The sequence below is a fragment of the Phragmites australis genome, chromosome 5 (genome assembly GCF_958298935.1).
Source record: "Phragmites australis chromosome 5, lpPhrAust1.1, whole genome shotgun sequence".
In the NCBI taxonomy this organism is placed as follows: domain Eukaryota; kingdom Viridiplantae; phylum Streptophyta; class Magnoliopsida; order Poales; family Poaceae; genus Phragmites; species Phragmites australis.
Window position 1 is genome coordinate 46,308,762 of NC_084925.1, and position 21,817 is coordinate 46,330,578.

Here is a 21,817-nt window from a genome sequence, read left to right on the forward strand (position 1 = left end):
GACTTCGCCGGAGTAAGTCAGATGGTTTGGACCCATCCGAACGCCACTCGTGGAAGTCATCCACAACAACAACTAGGGGCATTTCGGTCCACCCGAATCATCAATGAATAAAAGGGTGAGGAACTGCTCCAACCTCTCCCCTTTCTCTCTCTCACTCTAAAACAAGGGTCAGGGGAAATAACAGAAGTTTCTTGTCTCTTTCCGTCCCACATTCCTTCTCCAGATCATCCGAAATCCGCTGCTGTTCGATCGAGATAATGGTAATGGTTCATCACCCTAGAGATTCGTTTCTTGGTTTGCTTTGCAATTATATAAAATTTTGTTGGTTGTTGGGTTTGGTAAATTTGTTTCTTGTTTTTGCTTTTCTGCGAAAAAGGCGCCTTCTTCTTCCTTCTCTCGCGCCCCCAATTATTCTCTCTCGTTCGATTCCTCCCCCACCTGAAATTTCGTCGTGCCTCGTCATCGGCGGCCGGCGAACGGGAGGCGACAAGCCAGGCCTCCTTCCGCCGGAGTCTTCTCTCTCTCGTCGAGAGGCGTCGCCGTACATCCCACCTCTTCCTCCTCCTCATGCCCCCTCTCTGCTGGCACTGGACTGGCGTGCAGCGGAGATTCATCTGGACCATGAGTTATTTCTTAGTTTGTTCGTAAGTAACCATACTTTGCTTGCACAGATTGTTATACGAATTCGTTCGGTTCTTGGGCATGGGGCACCTTACCTTTCTTTGCGCGACTCCGTTCATTTAGTTGCGGATTTGTTTGCTGCGCGGTAACCTACTAAGCCATCCACATCAGTGGTTCGATTAGCTTCTTCAGCGCGTAAGGTCGATCCATTTCAGTTGTCACCACACGACTTCTTGGCACCCAATTAAGGCGCGGCTGTGAGGGTACTGTTTATTTTCCAAAAGATTTGGGAACAGTTGGTCAGGTGGAATCGGATTATCATCTTTGATCTTCATCCAAGGTGTTGGTCTGTGTTGAAGAGGAAGATTGTGGTCTGTGACTTAGGTTCAATCAACAAATGGAGATCCAGCTGTCTGAAATTAAAAAAAAATGTTGTTTTGTATTTCCAGTTAGTCAGGAGGGTAATCCTATCATCATTGTCTTCTGTAAAGCTGCCATTGCTGACTGGTGGGTTCTCAAGGGTTTATCTAAATGTAAATTAAAGATAAGGTAGAGTATACGACAACAACTTTGTTACCTCACTAATCTATTGTGGGAAAAAAAAAAGAACAATGTAGATGTGAATCATGAAAAAATCGTGGCTCAATTATAGGCAATAATATCTCTTGCCTCATTATTTTGGTACTAGGTTTTAGATATTTTCTCAACACATTTTTATCACTGCTGGAGCTTTACTTATTGCTTATCACTTGTCTCTTTGCAGTGAGCGCAGATGAATATTTCTGGCAAGTTCTACTTTTGATCACGTTGGTGCTTTTCAGGATGAGCTCAAAGGTCATGATAACCTACAAGAGGAAGCGTGTTACCTCACGCGTGCATACAGCTGATGACACAGTTCTTAATTCATCTTCTGCTGCTTCTAGTTCCAGCAGTGTAGTTGTCAGCAGTTTACCCCCTAAGCTTGAGGCCCATGCCGAGAACAATGAGATAAACAAAGATAATTTTGTGAGGAATCTTGTCTTGTTTCCCTTCCTATTGATATTGTTATTTGATGCTACCTTCGTACTGTTGTTGCCACCTTCCTAAAGAGGGCATAAGGCTAGTTCTGATTTTCATGGGCATGAAACCTGCGGTGTCATATAGATATTTGTATTTAAATATGTCAATAGCTACAAATTTTCATGAATCATCATTGCCTTGAAAACATTATTATTAAACCAGGATATCCTCCAAAAAGACCCTTGATATACACGTGTGTTCTAAAAACTATATTATGTGCCCGAAAGTTTACTGGCTATATAATAACTTTTTACATGTTTGATCAGTCTTCTGTTTTATTGTGCCATCTTCTTTCTTGTCTGATATCTTTTCTCATCTGGGAAAATTGGCAGCCTACTTCTATAAAGCATCAGGGTGTCTGCAAGTCAATGCAACAAAACATCAAAGAAGAACTAGCTAAGCAAAGCACATGTGAACCAGAGAAAGGACAAAAGGAACTTCAGTTGTGTGAATCATTACCACAGAAAGAACACCCTGAAATTTGTTGTGCCACCATTCTCTCAACCGCAGGGACACATGATAATAATTTGCAATGCACTGATGACACAAATAATCCAATTCCTGTTTCAAGTTCTGTGTGTGATCCCATGCATGTTGATGGGATGACTAATTGTACAGAAGGTTCTAATACCTGTGCTCTTGTGGACATACATTCTCATCAAGAACCAAAAGATTCTGTCCGACTTGGCCAATGTAAGAATAGATTTAGTCCTCTGCTTACCTTTCGCAGGCGAGTTAAAAAGAAAATTAATTTGGACAAACCGGCAGAGGAAAATTGTTCACCAGACAACGACAAACAGTGCTCAACACTGACGTGCAGCCCACCAAGCTTGCAACTGAATGCTACACCATTGCTCAGACATATTGGTGGGAAATCTTCAGATATTGAAGATAAGGTATGCTTTTTTAAAACTCTTCTTCATGGCCCCTACCTTCTTTTACTTTTGCTTAGGGGCCTGGATTTTGATATAGTAATGAGGTGAATGTTGTCTAAATTGAATGAAAGGTTATTATGTCACCATTGTTTTAAATAGCATCACAATAGGTCTGTCCTTACTTGCTGGATTTAGTTATTTTAATAATTTTATTATTATTTTCTGGCTCCGATGTTATGTTTTCAAGCATAAGTTGTGAAATGGGTGTGCGTATAATTTTAGGTTAGCTGGCAAACAAGAGAAGTCAGCTAGTTGTGGATTTCATAATGTATGTACAACATATAATCAATATACCAGTCTAGGAAGTCTGTAATCTAAGCTATACGGTAGATGTTCAGGCTTCAGGCGTTAAACGAGTGATATTATACACTTATTTGAAACATATAATAAAATAAACTTGCAAATAAACTCCACAAGAGACAAGTCATTGAAGCTACCAGAAATAGTGTAATGGTTAAAGGCTTCCAAAATAACCCATGCCACATTAAGCTATGTTTAATTTATTACCTCTACTTGAAGTGTTTGAAGTTAGAGCTCTTTCTATACTTTATCAGTGTTAAGAATGAGGAAAAAAAACTGTTGTCAGTTAAGGGATTTGTATCATTTTTATCCGGGTGTATTAGAAATCTTAACACCACACTATGCACGGCCTTTTGGTATCACGGCATAAATTTTGCTATACAAGGTAACACTAGGTAATGAAAGAGGTGACAACATATTTGTGCTGCTAAAGGTACCTATAATCTTTCACTTTATGCACCTTAGATGTAAAAATCAGTAAGGGCTTGTGTTCTTTTTTTAATCTTGTAGATTTATAAGTTTTCTTTTATTGTTTCCTTAAAAAAAAATCCATTTTTATGCCATGTTAGAATAATCCGCCGTGAGGATAGCCGATTGTTGGCTGCTAGGGAAGGGATTAGATCATAGATTAGGGAGACATTATATTAGGGGAGACTAGAGAAGGGAACTAAGAACTATATCTATTCTTCTTGCTTGATTACAATGGGTATTGCGCCCTCCTTTATATAGGAGCCGGCCTTAACAATCTAAAACTAACAAATCTTATCTCTAACAAATCTAATCTGATCCCCAATCAACCCGGCGTTATAGCAGTGCTGCTACAATACCCGCCTGTGAACAGTAATTCCAGCCCATAACACTATGGATGCACCTTCTTTGCTGTTTATTCCTTGTATTGGCAATATTGTTATCCTCAAAACTCCCCTACCTTTAGAACAAAGCCAGGGGGACATCTCTCTCCCCGTGGTCGAGTTTTTTTTAATACTGTTATCCTTAAAACAATCTATGGGGTCATTGACAGTTAGCATATAAACTGAGGAAAGGAACTCATTTACAGGTAGCCACCGTGGGAAGAAATACTGGACTATCTATAAATGATGAACACTTGATTGAACAGAAAAGGTAAGGCACTGCTACTTGTTTGTTAGGACTGTGATCTGGCTGGTGTTAGTTGATTAATTCATGTGTAAGGAATCAATATGATGTTCCTTTTGTAGTTCAAACATCATAAAATCCTCGGTTCAGCATATTGTTCCCTCACTGACTGCTGAAGTTGTAAACCCAAACATGACCCTGGAACACGATGTTACACCAGTGTCAAAGTTCACTGATGTGCAAGATGCAAGAGTGGAGGACTCGAGCAAAACATTGCCAGGTACTATTGAAGTGCCAAAAGTTATTGATGTGAAGGGGGAGGGACATGGTAACAGGCAAACTAGTTCCCTACAGTCACCAAGACAAAAAATAAATGTCAATTGGTCGAAACCTGCCAGTAAATCTGTGGCAGAAGATCTTCTAGAATCTCAAGGTTCAACAAAAAATGTTACAATTATTGTCTTGGATGATGATATTGATGAGAGAGGCAAAGAGCTGGAACATTTAGAGGTTCTTGATCAAGGGGTTCAGAATAAAAATAAAAGTGCATTATCTTTAGGGCTGGTTGACCTGAACTGTGCTGAACTACAACAAGAGGGACTTCTCCATTTGGATGACTCATCGATTCAAAGGATGCCAGATCAGGTGAGGATAAGAAAATTGGCTCCACTGTGATGTTTTTCCTTGGCAGTTTGTCATGTGTCCAAATTCCCCATGTCTCGCCAATTAATTGATAATTAATTTCTCGGTGATGTAAATTATTTATTTGGGTAATGTATAATCGTATCCTTCATTCTAAAAGAGGCAAAGTTTTGTTTTCATTCCAGTTTATTTGCGATTGTGGGTAGGTGGTTTCACAAACTGCATTTTACATTTCCCCCTAATTTGAACCACCACATTGTTTACTAGCTTGAATTATTTCCGTTGGTATAGACTGTGCTATAGTTACAAAGAAAATCTTATCAGTGCATACGTTTGTGACTCGGGTGATCTGAAACATTTTCTCACTTCTCGCAGGATCTATTTGGTAATGCTCGAAAGCAAATGTCTCAACCAATTGAAAGGATGTTTTTCACAAAGGAGAAAGATGCTATCCATGGTAAACAACAGCAGCACGAAGGAAGCTCGACCATGCATACTCCACACTCAAATTTCTTTGACCTGACTCCACCGTGGAACACTGGGAGTTTCAAGGGACCAAGGAGCTTGCCTTCAGAACTGAAGTTCAGAATAATGGATAAGGTTCCTGAATTCAATTTAGACCTCAGCTTGGATAGTCTCCAAGACAGTAGCGTGTCTACTCGGAGGAGCAATAAGTTGTTTCCTGGAGGCACCTCCAGTGGATCTCGTAAGCTGACAGAAAAGCTTGGTACATACTCCTACAAAAGGCACTCGGCTCCCTGGTCAGAAGAAGAGTTGGATTTTCTTTGGATTGGAGTTAGGAGGTATGGTATAAACAATTGGAATGCAATGCTAAGGGATACACGGCTACGGTTCTCAAACTCAAGAATGCCTGAGGACCTTGCTAAGCAATGGGACAAAGAACAAAAGAAGCTTCTGGGTGTAGATCTCCTTCAATCAATCAAAGCATCTGCTCTGGGTCCTGCACCACCTCCACTTATAGCGGAAGATTATCCTGGTAGTGCTTCGTGCTCTGGATGCTCAAAGTCGCCATTTCTTGCAGCTCAAACGGACCTTTCATTGGGTGATGTCTATCTCCGGAACGCTCGTGCATCAGAGAGAGGTCAGCATCATTTATCAAGCTTGGGCATGCTGAACCTTCATGGAATTGACGGTGGGCGAAGAAATCTGTCCCCGGGAGGCTTCCCTGGGGCTTCCTCCTCACACGGAAGAACTGCCGGCAGGCGCAGGAGGGCATCCAAGTTCCATAATTCATACTACGAGAGCAAGTCACATTGGTTCCAAGAACCATCAGAGAGGGCGCCTCAGCTCCTTCCCATCAACCAACCACAGATCAGCAGCCTCCCTCAGTGGCTGACAAAAGACGCCGAGACTGGCACAAGCCGGATCAACCCAGAGATGTGGCCGAGCATGCTGCCACCGGGGCATTTTGCAGGTCAACCGAGGGATAGCCTTAGAGCTGTTTCTCTCTTTTCTGACGACGTGAAGCCCCATTTCCTCCCTGATGCTTCGCTGAAGCGCACGATGAAGAGGAATGCGGATTGGCGGTCGTTCAGCAAGAGGCTGTTCCGGACCGGTGATGCCTTGGATCTGAACCAGGAGGCTGCTGCCATTGCAGGACCCAACGCCAGCGACACCGGCGCGTCATCGGAAGAGACGGTGTCAGACAGCTGAGCGCCCATGTTATTCCTGTATGTCAGGCTGCACTTACATGTATTTTATGATGTTGAAGTAGGTGATCAATAGCAGTGAGTGAAGGTGCTGCATCAGGTGTTCCTGTTCAAACTGCCATATCCTCTCTAATGTTAAAGTGTTATGTCAGTCAGTTATCTAATTGCACCTTGTAATGTACAGTAGTATATATCCATAACTAGCAGCTGTTAGCTCTCTTCATAGAGAGAGATTCATGGGTAGTGTCATGTAAGCGGAATCAAATATATTACCTTAATTTGTGATTGCCGTGAACCTAAACAAACGGCCTTTTTTGCTGTAGTTTTTGAAAATCAAAATCAGTCTTTACTACTATAGAAACTAAAAAATCAAAATAGTCTTTTGTTGGCTTCTATCAGCAACAGATTTCTGAAAAAGCAACAGCTTGTAGAAGCTTAAACAACCATCCAGCTGTGCCAGTGCCGAGTTTAGCTTATGGCACATTGACATGTGTCCTTATTAGCGGAAGGTGGTGGCGTTTCATTTGGGAAGTAGGCCGGCTGCGTGGTGAACGGTGCTATTTTACGAGGACGCGCTAGTGCTAGTACAGTAACTCGTAACTTTTATTTTTTTTTAAAAAAAATCCTCCGTAATTTTCTTTTTTTGAAAGTTTTTCAAAAAAAAGTTATTAGATAAGTTTCCTTAATAATTTTTTCGAATGAGTTTTTTAAATAAATTAACGAGAATTTTTTTAAAAAAATTAACGAGAAAAGTTACTCGTAAAAATTATTTGGAGAAGTTTTAAAAAAATTCCAACATTGGAAAGTGGGTGGCCTGTCGCGGAGGTGGGGGCACCACACAACGCTCCTTGACAAGGCAACGGAAGGAAAGGGGCTCGCTCCACGCGCGGAAGGGGAGCTCGCCGCCTCCTCCTCCTCCTCATCCTCGTGGCCGTCGTCGCCTGCGCCGCCACTCCTCTCGCTCTCCGGCATCCAGATCCGGCGCCGGCAGCGAAGAGACGCCATGGCACTGCTTCAGGTCAGCCACCCCTGGCCCTAACCCTAATTCGCACGCATACGCTGCTGCGACGGAACCTCTGGATCGTGTAGGTAGTGTTCGGTCTTCTCCTTTACGTCCTGATCACGCGCGTGCGGGATCATCGTAATTCATGTCGGTGGCGAGGCGCTAGTTTTAATGCGTCCTGATCGGCTTCGCGTTTCTGGTGTAGATGGTGTAGTCGTGGTTCGGCAGTGGAATTTCCCGGTTGTTTACTACATGCGTCTGTGGAGTTTCTATTCCGCTAGCCCGATTTCAAGCTGTTTGGGGCGGGGCCTAGCATGCATGTGGCGTTTTGTTTGTGTATTGTGGTCGTGTTGTTTTTCTTTTGTTGTATTAGGTTTGGGGTTTATTTGTTTACTGCTGTATTTTTCATGCTACTGAGGCTCTAATTTGATGCCTAAATAGGAAGTTCCCGTTTGTTTTATTAGCTGATTCTGCACAATATTGCTTCATGTGAGCACGGTCCTTTGGGAGGTTAAGCTGCACCCTACTGCCTAGCATATGAATTAGGTTAGCTCTGGAGCCACCGTATTCTGAGAGTTTGAAGAGCACTGGAACTAGCTTACAGCGTGCAGTATTTAGTTATTCAGGAAAATAGACTAATGTGATTGCATTGGTGCCTCATGCAAGCGAGGGGCTTAATTAGGTTTGGGAAATTGACAAGAACCAGGGATTTGGCGCAGCGTACAAATTGTATGATTTGTTTTGATCTTTAAAAATATAGCAGATCTTTTCTAGCTCATGAGGAAATGGCAAAAAAACACCCAATTGATGCAAAACCATGTGAGTTTGCTTTTTTATGTCACATTTGTGCCTGTATGCGACTTTCAGGTAAGTGGGTTTGGTGGTTTAGATACAGAGTATGCAGTTTCCGTGCTGAATTTTGCGGGTTTTGGGTTTGTGATTTAGGACTAACCTGCATGGGCTTAGGCTTTACCCTCTAGCTAAATTTGACCCGTCTGCTTTAGCTGTAATGTCATACCTTGATTTTGGGGGTTCACTTCTTGGGACTGAACATGGCTCGTTACTTATATTGATTGGGGCTAGAGTTGTCCATGTGCATGCATGCTTGCAGGTGCAGTGGTGCACATACCATGAATACAGCAGTCAATCATTTTAGACTTCAGTAATTTACTTAGCTTTTGGATCTCACTTGCTGCGCTGTTTGGTCTCTTCATATTGGAGCTAATGATTCGTACTGTCCTTTAAATGTTTGTCTGATGCTGCTGATTTTGTCTTGTCCTTTTGTTGTGGAATGATATCGACACATCTTACTAACAAAAGTTACACAGAATTCTGGAATGTCATGTGGAGCAAGTCTGGAAGTGCATCTATATGAATATGATATGTGGTTATCATTGTTTGTTTAAGTTAGTCTAGTGTTGTTAGTTAACTTATTAGCTTGAAATTGATGTTAAGCTCTTCTGTTTAGAGCTGTTGAAAGGGAGCATCTAGCTTGGTTCCTGTATTATTGAAATATTATGAGGGATAATCGATGCTAGGGAACAACAAATGTAGCTTATTTCTTTTGTTCCCCATTGGAAGGTCATTTACTGTGCAGCAGTACGGTTATTGAGCCTAAAGCTAGCTTGTATGCATGATAGCATAATATTTGAATCCTTTCTTTTTCAGATTTGAACTATAGGGGTGATGTTGTTTGCAAACAGTGTATGAGGATGTGATGACATTTATATGTTAGATAAAATTGTCCAATAGACTTAGAATTATACATATCTGGCTGTATCCTAGTAGCTAGTTAGCCTTTCCTCCTTGGTCCCCCTGCACATATGATATGATAATTTTCAATGTAAAAACATTTTGGGATATGACAATATGCTTTTGTAGTTTGATGTCTACAAGTAATCAGAAATGTAATGTTTCTCTTTTGGTTGCAGCATCTTCTGAGCCTGAAGAAGGGCATCAAGAGTAGCTTTAATTGGGTGGAGGCATAAGGCTCCTAAGGCTAGCTTTTAGCATCCACTTATCTTTGTATCTTGCTTGTGAATTTTCGGATGTGCTGACCTTTCTCGTTTTCAATGGGTTCAGGTTTGAAGCATCATTGTGTGTGGAGGTCAGATCCACATCACGCAGTGAAGTTACACCAGCAGCACATCCTAGTCAAGTAATAACTGAGATGCTTGAGGTAAGCTAGTAAAAGGTTTCTTAGCATATGTGCTTGTTGGTTCATTGCTTACTATTGTTATTGTATGATCATATGGGCCTATTCTTCTATATCATAGTTAGGCTTTTGCTCAGTAAATATTTTTTGATGGGGCTAGTCCAGTATTTTGAATAAATGTTTATGGAAATTAGTGTGAGACATTTTGTAGTGAATCACATATAGTGGCAATATAGTGGCGTTTTGTATGTGGGCCAGATAGGTTGCGTACACAACAGGAACACACAAAAGCCCCTGCTCATCAATGCGCCCAGGAAGGTAAGCAGTTTGGATACTCTCTTAGAGATTAGTCAGATTACAGCAGTAGTGGCCAGTGGGAGTCCTATAGTAGTACATTAGTTGTGTCAGCCCTATAGAAGTTGTATCTCCTGTGAGCCAAAGCAATTAAAATAAACTTCTCAATTTTACCTTTGTATTTATATGTTCCTCCTAGCCAAACTCTACGAACATCCTTCTCAGCCTCTCTATTTCTCCCCCTTTGCTATGCACCAATTAGTTAAGTCGTTGCCATCCGACCTCCTCTCAATGATGTTTGCCCTCCATGTGCTATAAGGTACACAACAAGCGAGCACAGGATGCTCGTTACAGGTTTAGAAATCATTTGCATAATTAATGAATATTATTGAATGAAAACATAATATAGACCCAACAGCAGTCGATTGTATAAGAAAAATAAAGCTTGTGATGAGACATGTGGGCTGTAGTTTAAATTGGTTGATCAGGTTTGACTGTTTGATAAAAACATGAGTTGGTGAGGGTCATATGACGGCACAGAAAGGTAATTCAAGGCCCAGAAGCATATTTAGTATACTTGTTAAGTTTAAACTTGGATCTCTATTTTATCTTGGTGTGATATAAATGTTGTAATACGATATGTGCGCTGATCTTGGGACTTGTCTTGAGGCGCATATGGGGACTACCGGAATTGCTTTTGTTTTAATTGATAGGTGGCTGCATTGGATTGTCATTAGATTTAATTTAACATGTGTCTTGCCCTCGTGTGAGAGTATGTTAGCTCTCATCTAGGTGGAGCTGGCCCGCTCGATTAAAAAGTGCAATTTGGACGGTTCTTACAGCTTTGGTTTCGTGTCCTGCAGAAGTCAAGGTGTGAGCGCAGGTTTCAGTACGATTAAGATTTGATTATTGTTTCCCAAAAACAATAGAAGAACTAGAAAGCGCTCCACGTTTCATTAAGGATTTTCTGTTCTAGTAAAGTTATTTTTGGCGCAAGCTTTTGCAATCGTCTTAATTTGTTGCCTTGTGACAAGATGAGGATCGTGCTGCTTATTTAACGTTACATGGCATTGCATGTTACTGTTTTCGTCCTAATTGTAGCTACACTGCCATATACTCTACATTTTTAGAACTCCCGTCCTTTTCTTTGGAGAGGCAATATAACTGCTCTTTCTGGCTTCGGTCAAATTCATGTTTGGATCTAGCAAGCGGAAAGTGATGCTGGTTTTGTGGTAGTGGTACCCTCTGCTGCCTGAATAAATGTTTTTGAATTTCTAGGAATACATGTTTTTTTAGCATTCTTTCACTGATCATGAGGATACAGGTTGATCTCTCCGTATTATGTCTGCAAATTTGCAAGCAGATCAATGCAACTTATTTTTCTAACCTATCTTTTTATTTTGTATTTTTGCAGTGATTGACATGCTGGCATCCTAACATAACAATACGGGAAACGTCAATCGTCAAGTGGTTAGATATAGGTTACAAACGAAGTCTCGATTAGGCTAAACACTGACTAGAGGTACCAACACGCTAGGTGCGCTAGTTTAAACCGGGGTCGAATGTTCGTACAGGACGTTGTGTAAAGTGTCTTTTTTAAGGTGTAATATGACAAATGCCGAACTCTACCGTTCGGACATAACAGATTTGGCCCAAATTTGTTGCGATGTACCCATTAAGCCCATATCTTAAGAAACAACTCCGTCACGGACCAGAAAAGACTTTCTGGGCCTATATAAGCCCAAGTGTTCCTTTAGGCCCACTTTGGCTAAACATATCCTCATATTGGCCCAATATATCCTGACCGGGCCTAAATCGGGGCGAAATAGGCCCAAGTTGTCTTTTCTCGGCCCGTCTTGGCCCAATAAATCTGATGGACAGAACAGGCCCATTTGGGCCCAAAATATCACGATCAGCCCGGATAGGCCCATGTAGGCCCAGAATATCCTTATTGGACTATAACTGACCGGGCCTGTTCGGGCCGAAATGGGCCCAAGTTGTCTTGGCACGGCCCATCTTGGCCCAATAATGGGACCAGAGCAGGCCCATGTAGGCCCAAAATATCATTATCAGTCCGGACAGGCCCATCTAGGCCCAAAATATCCTTATCGGACTACAACTGGCCCATGTAGGCCCAAATAATCTTTGTTCGGACCGTTTTGGCCCAATAATGCCTGCCAGGAGCAGAAGAAGCACATGTCGGCCCAAAATATCCTGAGAAGTCCGAAATGGTCCATGTCAGCCCAAATAATCCTTATCGGACCAGAGCAGGCCCATATCGGCCCAAATAATCCTTATCGGACCAGAGCAGGCCCATATCGGCCCAAATAATCCTTATCGGACCGGAATTGGTACACTATATCCTGAAAGGGCTGGATCAGACCCATGTAGGCCCGATCTACGTCCTGTTTTTGTCGGTATCAGACCATTCTCGGCCCAAATCGCATTTATCGGGGTCGCACCTGCATATTTGTGGCCCTAAATGTCAAAAATGGACCAATTACAGGGTACCTTTTCGGCTATTTAGCTATTCATTTCGCCCCAGAAAAGGCCACGTCATTAATTAACATACCTATACAAAAATGAGTTAAGTCTGCAAAATTTGGCGTATGCCGAAATCATGCAATCGTCATATAGGAAGAATACGAGCTAAAGAATCTAGATGGGAATCTACGTTGTTGTGGTAGAAAAATTAAAAAGGGATCATGCCACCGTGCAGCTCAATCTTCCACGTTCGTCTCCGAAAGCCTGCAAGTATGTTAGTGAGCAGCCACTCCACATTTCTCAAACCGTTTAAAACACTTCATGAGAACTATAAATAATTTAGTGACTTTGACAGGCATATCACGACTCACCAACCTGCTTTTCATATGCACCCAACGTTGCTTATCTATCCCCACACCCACACCTCGAGATGAGGATCAGAGGTTACCGAGCAGCATTCGCAGGAGTAGCGAATATGATTTGGTTCTAGATTTCTTTTTTGAAACCCAAGGGTTATCTAGATTTCTAAGCCAATCCATTTTAATTTGCTATTGTTACAGAAGCCTGTGGGCTAGAATGTATGTATCAGGCTTGTGCAGAAAAAAGAATGTTTCCAGCCTCGTTGCATTTAGTTGTGTTGCAAATACTGTGTCAAAGGAAAATCGAAGCATTGAACACATCATGAAACAAACCTATGTCCGCAGTGATTGAGATTCTACACAGCTATGGACGTCAATTTCATGTTAGCACAGCTAAAAGAATCATGGCACAGCTGCAAGCCTGCGACCATTCATCAGTCATTACTTGTCCCAGATGGTTCACATACTGTTAATACGCATGATAGAAATGAAGGGTTTTCATGTTTTTAAGGGATAGCAATGGGTTTGAAAAAAAAAAGACATGACCACATAGGATGCTTACTGTAGAAGATTAGTTATGAAGAATGTAAAATGTAGCGTTCTCAATAAAAGAATGGAAGATGTTGGTGTAGAACCCTCAAACCAAACAAGTCCGGGCGACTACATTGAAATTTCACAGCATCAAGATATTGAAGCAAACACTAGCATCCAGCATTTGGACTCAAGAATTGAGCAAAACAGTATTTAGTACCTGCTTTGAAGGCCTTCATTCTGTCATTGAACACAGTACGTCCAGAAAAGTGCTGCATCCTGCACATATGTCCACAATCAGATGTACTCTTAAGGCGTCAGGTCAGTTGAATATGTGATGGACTCAACGTCTGATGGTACAGCTAAAATGCCAAGATTGACTACGTAAATTCTAAATGAGCTACTGGGAAAGTAAAAGCTGTTTTTCCTTTTATGATGTACAAAATATGATGTACAAAACACAGATAGCCAATAGGTTGACTTTAGGCTCTTGCATAGCATGAGGTGATACAAAACGTAAAACCTACGTTACTCAATCACCACTTTCTAGAATTGAAGCATTGCCCTGATTTTTTTTAAAAAAAAATAAACATTTAACTGCATGTCCCGAGACAAGCTAATTTTGCCAGACTTGCACTGCTGGCAAACACAACCGGAACATTCTCTATAAGCACATTACAGAATGGGAAACAATTTAGCACTTCTTGGAAAAGTATCTGATATCATACCATTTGGTGAAGCTGCTGAGAGAACTTGATTTAACAAGTAAATAAAATGTGTAGAACAAAAACGGTTCATCATTTTGCATAAACCAATTATTACTACAGTGCATCTCACAACCCAGACAACGGAACCATTGGATGACTCTGTATCCAGTATTGTAAAAGCATTGTAACAACTTAGCATTTCTTGGGAAAAAAGATCTCATAGCATACTATTGCAACCATATTTTGCAGTCCAGACAAACCATTCCGCCCAAAAAGAACAAAAAGAAGGAAAAAAACAGGCACGCCCTTGGATGTTACTCTGTATCCAGTATTGTAAAAGCATCGTTCATAAACATTCATTAATAAAAGACCTCCCGGATGCTACCTAAGCACTCACAAGCAAGGTTCGAAAATTCGTTTGGCACCCGAAGCCCCCCCCCCCCCCCCCAAAAAAAAAGAAATTTTCCGATATTCGTGAAAACCAAAAAAATCGGTCAAAATTTGGCGAGAATTCAGACAAATTCACTCGGTCAAATTTATAAATCCGAGGCAAAATTCGGACGAACGAACCTTTTGGTAACAGCTCGAATTCCAACGAAAAACGACCGCATTTCGTTTGTGATAAAAAATCGCTCAAATTGCATCGAAAACCTACGGTTTTATCGAACATCATTCGGTTTTATCAAATTTCAATGAAGTCCAATAAAAACCAAAAAAATAGCTCAACTTCGTAAAATCAATAACTAATTCATCTGAGCTTCAAATCAAATGAAACAAATTTTTGGTTTCCTTGTAACATTATCTACATGATAGAAGTATTTATACTCATGAAAAAGTTGTATATTTTCTATGAGAAAATATATTTGCTAAACCTAGTTAAATGCATAGTTAATTCTATGCTAATCCAAAAATCATGAAACCAATTTTGTTAGTCTTCTTACATGATCTTATGTCTTCTAAAAATACATGAACTCATGGAACAGTTATTGTAACATGCAGGATCGTGTAAATGTGTTGCAACTAGATTAATTCATAACTAACACATCACACCTCCAAAATTAGTGAAACTACTTTTATTACTTTACTTATACTATGCTTTATCTAGGAAAAATAATGGTAAACATGAAAAAGTTAATTACAGTGCTATTTCTTAACATGTTCACTTTATGCTTGTGAACTTTGTAAAAATCATGGAGAAATTAATAAAAACTCTAAATGAAGTGAAACAAATTTTAAAGATCCTCTTAAGCTACGCCCTACACAAGAAAAATATGTGTTTGCATGTTAATCTTTTTCTTAACGTGATGGGCCAAATCATCATGTTCATCCTCCATATAAAATATGATGCAACCAACATTATTTTTGAATTTTTTTTCAAAGGTCTTAGAATTCTCTCTAGTATTTTTAGAATTTTTGTGATTTTTAATTTTTTTTAATTTTCTGAACTCAAATTCGAAAACCGGTCAAATTCAGAATTCGGTGCAAACCAAATTGAGCGGTTTTCGCGAATATTGAGCGGTTTTTGACAATTTTTCGAACCCTGCTCACAAGTAGTATACAATTCATTTTTTCCTATTAGCAGAAAAATCAATATTTCAAAGCACAAAACTCACTTTCGTATAATCATGAGTGAATTTACTAGGAACCAAATATAAATTGACACTCTTTTTCATTATTGAAGCAGCTGGTAACTTTTACAGCTATCGTAATTGAAAGAGGAATAAATGAAGACCTAACATCTCCGGTTCTTGACGGGTAGTATGATATAATTAAAAAGCTCGTGCTACATATTGAATTCTGAAACACTCATGCTACTTTGCATTCATATTTGATTGGCTAGTCTGCCTCCAAGTGTTGGCAAGCTGGGAAGCACAGATACTTCAAAAAATCCACGTATCAATATCCGATACCATAGCGAATACAGATACTCCCGGATACGTATCCGAGGCGTATCGACCTTTTTTATAATTTTCAAATAATTAAAATGATCTGGATACTTGTGCGATACCTTAGGGTAAATCCACTCCTCATATATCAGCTGCACAGCGCACACATAGCCACACATATCTACTGCGGGTCGTGTCCCTCCCCCAACGCCACCCGACACCCGTCACTGCCCCCACCTCTACCTCCTACTCCGCCCGACGCCGCCCCCAGATCCACCCGCCAATGCCCCACATCCGCCCGTGCGACACCGTGCCCTCACCTCTACTCGTCGCCACCCCCCACGTCCGCCGCCGCCCCGACATTCGCCGCCAGCTTCGCCCAGCGCCCGCCCCCACCTCCTCCGGTCCACCCATGCCCCCAGATCCGCCCATCATCGCTCGCATGCTGCCCTAGCGAGCTTTTTCACTGAATGCATGATTTGTTTGCGCCCGCCCCCACCTCAGAACGCATGATAGTGTGCAAGCATGATTCTCTGATTGATTTGTGCAAAGCATGATTGATTTGTCCACACTATTCAAATTGATTTGTACAAGCATGATTATGTGATTCACTGATTCAACTAGTGCCCTGGAGCACGCAATATTTATGGTCTGTTGAATTCTACAACGTATTTTGGCATGTGTGTTGCCCTTGTGAATACGTGGATATGTATTTTTCATTTTTAATATATATATAGGCGTATCCCCATATTGGTCTTTTTGTAAAAATGGCGTATCAAAGTGTCGTTGTATCATGTATCCGTATCCGTATCGCCGTATCCGTGCAATATAGTTGGCATGTGGCCCTGAAAATGGCTTTTAAAAATATAGACCAATATATGGCACACATATACTATTAAATAGCAAATCAAACATCTCCTTTTCCATGTATAAAGGTTGAATATATATAAAGTGTGCCTCCTTTCCCGTTTTTAGGAAGACCCACAATTTAAGCACTCATGTTATTGTCCTGTGTAACAGGATTAACCTTTTAATATGACCTCCTATCAAGGGTAATGTATCTAGTGCAACTTGGTTTTGGCAAGCACTTATGCACATACTTGTCAGGATCTCAATTCAATCAAGCGATTTTACGGTTTTATGATCTAAATTGACTGGACTGATTTTATGATTCTAATAGTCATGATCCTACAATTTACGATCTTACCGCAATGGTTCCGATCCGATTCAAAATCTGTGGTTTTAACAACCTTGCTCATGCAACCGTCACTTTCAGCCACATGATAACCCATGGACATCCCAGATGCTGGTGGGGCCACTCCCAACACCTATAGAAATTTTACCCAAATGCCGGCTGGATCACCCCCCACAACTAACGGCAAATTAAACCCAGACAGTGGTAAGGGTTCAGATCTAGGCTCCTGCATCAAGAAATATGGAAAAATTGGCAAGCCATCAGTGTCATGTCCCACATGTGCAATTGTGGCGCCACAGCTGCAGCCGCCCAGCTCCTCCACTGTGATGACCCGGAGGTGCAGTTAGGATATGCTAGGGGATATGACTGACCATTTAAAAAGCCAGACCATTATTTAGAACTATTGAGGAGGGTATTGGGATAACTAGATCGTCACGCCTAGCGGGCTCTGATCTTTACTTTGTTTATTTCTTGCTCGCCTTAATACACAGCTATTGCTAACTATATACAGCTAGCCAACTAAAAAGTTCCAATCATAATTCAACTAACTATTAAACCAAATCCAACTCAAATCCTAAATGATTCTATCTATAAACAAATCAAATCCTAAATTACCAAACTTATCTCCTAATTTAATTAAAAAGGTAACGGCGGCAGTGGTGACGTGGTGAGCAGCGGCGACGGCGGCGCAGCAGGTTGACGGCAACGTGGTGCAGCAGGAGGGCGGCAGCGGCGTGATGCAGCAATAGGGCGGCAGCGGCGTGGTGCAACAATAGGGCGGCAGCAGCGTGAAGGGCGTGGTAGGGCTGGTGGAGCGGCAGCGGTGTGTTGGCGGCGTGGGAGACAGACGCAGGAACAGGGCTCGTGATACCAAATATCGAGGAGGGTACTGGGATAACTAGGTCGCCCCACCTAGCGAGCTCTAATATTTACTTTGTTTATTTCTTGCTTGCCCTAATACACAGCTATTGCCAACTATATATAGCCGGCCAACTAAAGAGTCACAATCCTAATCCAACTAACTATTAAACCAAATCCAACTCTATCTCCTAACAGATTCTATCTTTAAACAAATCAAATCCTAAATTACCAAACTTATCTCCTAATTAAAAAGATAACATATCTCCTAACTAGATCTCATGCTATATTGCGCCCATATCAAGAACACAGCAAGCAATATATCACAACATACTACAAGAAAGAAATTTGGGAAACTCAACAAAATATTTCGGAATATATGTAGAAACCAAATCTATAACATAGATAGTTTAGCATGTCAGAGAACAATCTTGCATCATCAAGATTTTAATAGTAAGGACTAGGTGTGCTTCGTATTAACATGTAATTTCAAGCCTACAAAGTACTTCTTGAAGAACCTCACAATTGGGTATCAAAATGCATTATGGAGCATCTTGGTAGGAAACTCCAACACAACAGATCTAAGTGTCATAAAAGCCCTACGCCTTTCAGCAATCATTATAGAACAGCACCAGCATGACACATTGCCTACCCCATACGCCCCAGAACAGAGAACACTATGAACATTAAGTCATTAGTGTAGCCTCAGGAATACATGGTGAAAAGGTCAAATTACCTGTTGAAGCTGCAAATTTGGCAGAATCATGCCACTTCTGGAAGCAGGAAAATACTCCAAATGATGTGATTATATACAATTTTACACCCAGAATGTTTGGAATATCTCCAACTCCAAACCACACCAAGGATAGTCCTCAAGGCATAACTCCAGTATCATTAGCCATTACCCTACCCAGAACATTCTGCAGGGATCTGTAATCATTAATCAATATCAACTCTCTCCCCCATCCGACAGAAAACAACATATACAGATCAGCCTTAATGTGTCATGGCATGAGTCTAATAAAATATACACAACAGAACAACTAGGGAATAATGAACGTAGATTGGACAACATACAAACATGCCAAGGCTTTAGGTTTGGACTTTTGAGGCTACAAATTGGGGAGACCCGTTTGTAGTTTTGCACATTTGAATTTGTTCTAAAGATTACACTGATCAAGTCCTGCAGCAAATAAACCTTCAACTTTGATACAGATATACACTGACCTTAGTGGCATTGCACACAGAAGCCTAATGGCAAACGTTGGACACATACATGCCGTTATATATCTATTCAAGAGTTCGTACCAACAACATATTCGTTATCTTAGCTGACCAAGAAGAGAACTGCTCCAGATTTGTATTCTGTACTCAATTGCAGTTACCTATATAATTTCTTTTACCTATTGCCACGAGTTCTGACTAATGAACCAATGATGCTACTGGAATGAATAAGAAAATGCAGCAAGGCTAATATGCTATATCTGGTGAAAGTGCAATGGCGAAAATGTTTCCACAACACACTAGAGTAGGGGAAATTTGGAAGCATGGTCCATGGTATTAAAAATTGTCTTATCAAATATGTTTAGTTGGTGTGCTTAGCAGTCAACATCCAACATCCCACCTATGGATAAAAGTTCCAGATGAGACACTAATCTCCTTTAGATTGTCCAAATAATTACTTATGTAGCTAAATACATATGATTACTGTTACTTTAAATGATACATTACTGAAATATAAAACTTAAAACCGATGCAGCGAAATTTACAAGCCGATGCAAAAATGTAGTTAAACGTATTCGCAAGGTGCTCAGGAGAAATGTTTTTTTTATGCCTACTAAAGCACACTACACATCTACACCCGATCTATGGTACTTTCAGCTGAAAAGTACCCACTGCAAAAGGAAGAGTGCAAATACTCTGCCCACTAAATGCTGAAACACATAGTTTAATATGCATGGAGCATCAAACTAAGTATCGAGTAGTTGTAACTTGGAACACTGTATGAAGTCTACAAGAGCACAACTTCATGAAACAAGACTTTGTACTGCAATACCTATGTACTCAAGCATCCTTACCAATGTCACTTAGACTCCATGTTCGGTTCTGGTTCATAATTACTTCACGCAGTTTACAGCTTACATCAAACCTAACAATAATTGAAGAATTTAGAACTCCAAATTGTGCACCGTTTCAACAAATAAGCAAAGTAAGACATGCCAAACCATGCCACAAGTCTGATTCACGTCCAATACAACAGCTCTAACATGTCTGCGCAATGAATACAGCAAAAAGGGCAACGTTTACAATCTAGACCATCATAAATACTATGGTTCTAGTATTGAACCAGAATACCACGAGCAACAGGAAACCCTAACTTTAGGGCGCAGGAAACCCAGACGTGCACCTCCTGGATCCAAAACTAGCGAACCTAAGAGGCGAAGACAGACACTAGCACGTCGCGATTCAGAGAAGCTGCGAGTAACCATGGACGGCACAACAGCAGGGAAAGTCGTAAATGCATAAACCCCACACGAAGCAATCGAAATCGACTCCAGGAATCCCTAACCAGGGCGAAAGCAGCACGGGGCATGAAACCCTTAGGCGCAGATGCGGCACGAGACCCTAGTTCCCCGACTCCAAGGGAAGCAAGCGAACCCTAATTCCCCAACTCCAAGGAAGCATACCGCAAACGCGTTGCCTTGCGGGTGGGCGACACGAATCGCGCTCCTCAGCGACGGCGGCTTCCGCTCGCCTTCTCCGTGCCGCTGGCGCCGTGGCTCGGAAGAGGAGAGTCGAGTCGAGTCGGGTCGTATGGTTCGGTTGTCGCATGTCGGTGGGTGGAGAAGGCGAGAGAGAGAGAGAGATTGATGATCGTAGAGTTTTTTTAAGATACAACAGGGACACACGTCCACTCACATTTATACATATACCTTTACTACTAACACATACGTACATATACACATACATATCTTTTTACACAAGCTAGAATAGGTTAAAGTGCACAAGATATTTTTTTTATGAAAACATGATGTACCACTTAATATGTGCGTACGTGTGTACTTCTAACTACTCGGAATTCAAACCTGAGCGAGAAACACACCTAGGATCTAATCTTAGACACATACGAGCACCTGCATCGAGGTGCACCGTGCACTCGAACACAAGCCGGTTAGTCGCACACTTGGCTACTTACCGCCCGAGTAATCGCTCAGTATCTGATCCAAGAGTTTTAATAGTGCGATGGGCTGGACCGTCACTTTACTAGTGGCTTGTAAGCTGCCACTAATTGCTAGAGCCTTTTTTTTTTTTGCCCACTGTTAAGAGGTGGCTTCTCTTGTTTGCTATTATACGCTATAGTTATTAATTTAAATAGTTTCATATGTTATTGATACGAGTGTTATCGTAATCAAATGATCAATCTTTTCAGTGACAAATTATTAATTTATTTGCTATGACTTTTGGAAAAAAGTTATTTTTGGATTGTGAATTTTAAAAAACTAATTCTTTAAAAACTGATTGTAAGATTAGTTTTTTATGTAAATAAACTGTATAATATATAATATCTTTTGGTCAACATCAAAACATCATCATTTAGAATCACATAAGCATCTTCAGAATAGCTTTTAGATTCAAGTTATAAAACCAATTTTTGATTTTCGGAATCACTTTTTAAATTTAACCTGTTTGATTCTAGATTTTACTCTAAAATCAAAAGTTGAAACAAAGCGGAGCTTAAACTCTTTCTCCTTCCCAAGAAAAAAAAAATACTCCATACCCCTATAGTTTGCATCTATCATGCTCTAAGAAATCTCTAAAAAAATCTTCTAAGATGTATTTTCTTACGTTGTGTGTGACTGTATGAGGTACGACTAGGCCACACGGATATATAGCAATATTATATTTTGGCATGTAGAATTAGCTAGCATTTGCACATGCATGCATGCTCTGTAGCTTCATTTGAACAACATCTATGCATCTACGTTGATTACTCTCGATGATCAAGGCATGCATGAATCTCAC

The 21,817-nt window shown here is 40.9% G+C and overlaps 2 protein-coding genes and 2 long non-coding RNA genes across 9 annotated transcripts; 3 read left to right on the forward strand and 1 right to left on the reverse strand.

Moving 5' to 3' along the window:
- The first annotated feature begins 126 nt into the window (after positions 1–126).
- On the forward strand, positions 127–6,644 carry LOC133920096 (uncharacterized). Of its 2 annotated transcripts, none has more exons than XM_062364746.1 (6): positions 127–260; positions 1,385–1,626; positions 2,013–2,576; positions 3,973–4,037; positions 4,133–4,655; positions 5,028–6,644. In XM_062364746.1, exons 2-6 carry the CDS (start codon positions 1,444–1,446, stop codon positions 6,324–6,326), a joined length of 2,634 nt encoding a protein of 877 aa, XP_062220730.1. In that variant the 5' UTR covers positions 127–260; positions 1,385–1,443; the 3' UTR covers positions 6,327–6,644. The 2 variants fall into 2 exon arrangements, with proteins under 2 accessions (XP_062220730.1, XP_062220731.1); XM_062364747.1 differs by lacking the exon at positions 127–260 and adding an exon at positions 311–644.
- On the forward strand, positions 6,333–9,339 carry LOC133918138 (uncharacterized). The gene is made up of 3 exons (XM_062361874.1): positions 6,333–6,387; positions 7,129–7,340; positions 9,257–9,339. Exons 1-3 carry the CDS (start codon positions 6,333–6,335, stop codon positions 9,311–9,313), a joined length of 324 nt encoding a protein of 107 aa, XP_062217858.1. The 3' UTR covers positions 9,314–9,339.
- Positions 9,340–9,412: 73 nt separating this feature from the next.
- Positions 9,413–11,525, forward strand: LOC133920098 (uncharacterized). Its single transcript, XR_009909998.1, has 2 exons — positions 9,413–10,749; positions 11,189–11,525. It is a non-coding gene; the product is annotated as an uncharacterized LOC133920098 (long non-coding RNA).
- Positions 11,526–12,308: 783 nt separating this feature from the next.
- LOC133920099 (uncharacterized) lies at positions 12,309–20,670 on the reverse strand. Of its 5 annotated transcripts, XR_009910003.1 has the most exons (7): positions 20,482–20,670; positions 19,873–19,943; positions 18,531–18,724; positions 13,369–13,427; positions 13,180–13,277; positions 12,951–13,038; positions 12,309–12,522 (listed from the first exon to the last, which is right to left on the reverse strand). It is a non-coding gene; the product is annotated as an uncharacterized LOC133920099 (long non-coding RNA). The 5 variants fall into 5 exon arrangements; XR_009910002.1 differs by lacking the exon at positions 12,951–13,038; XR_009910001.1 differs by having other exon boundaries at positions 12,951–13,277.
- Between the last annotated feature and the right edge of the window lie 1,147 nt (positions 20,671–21,817).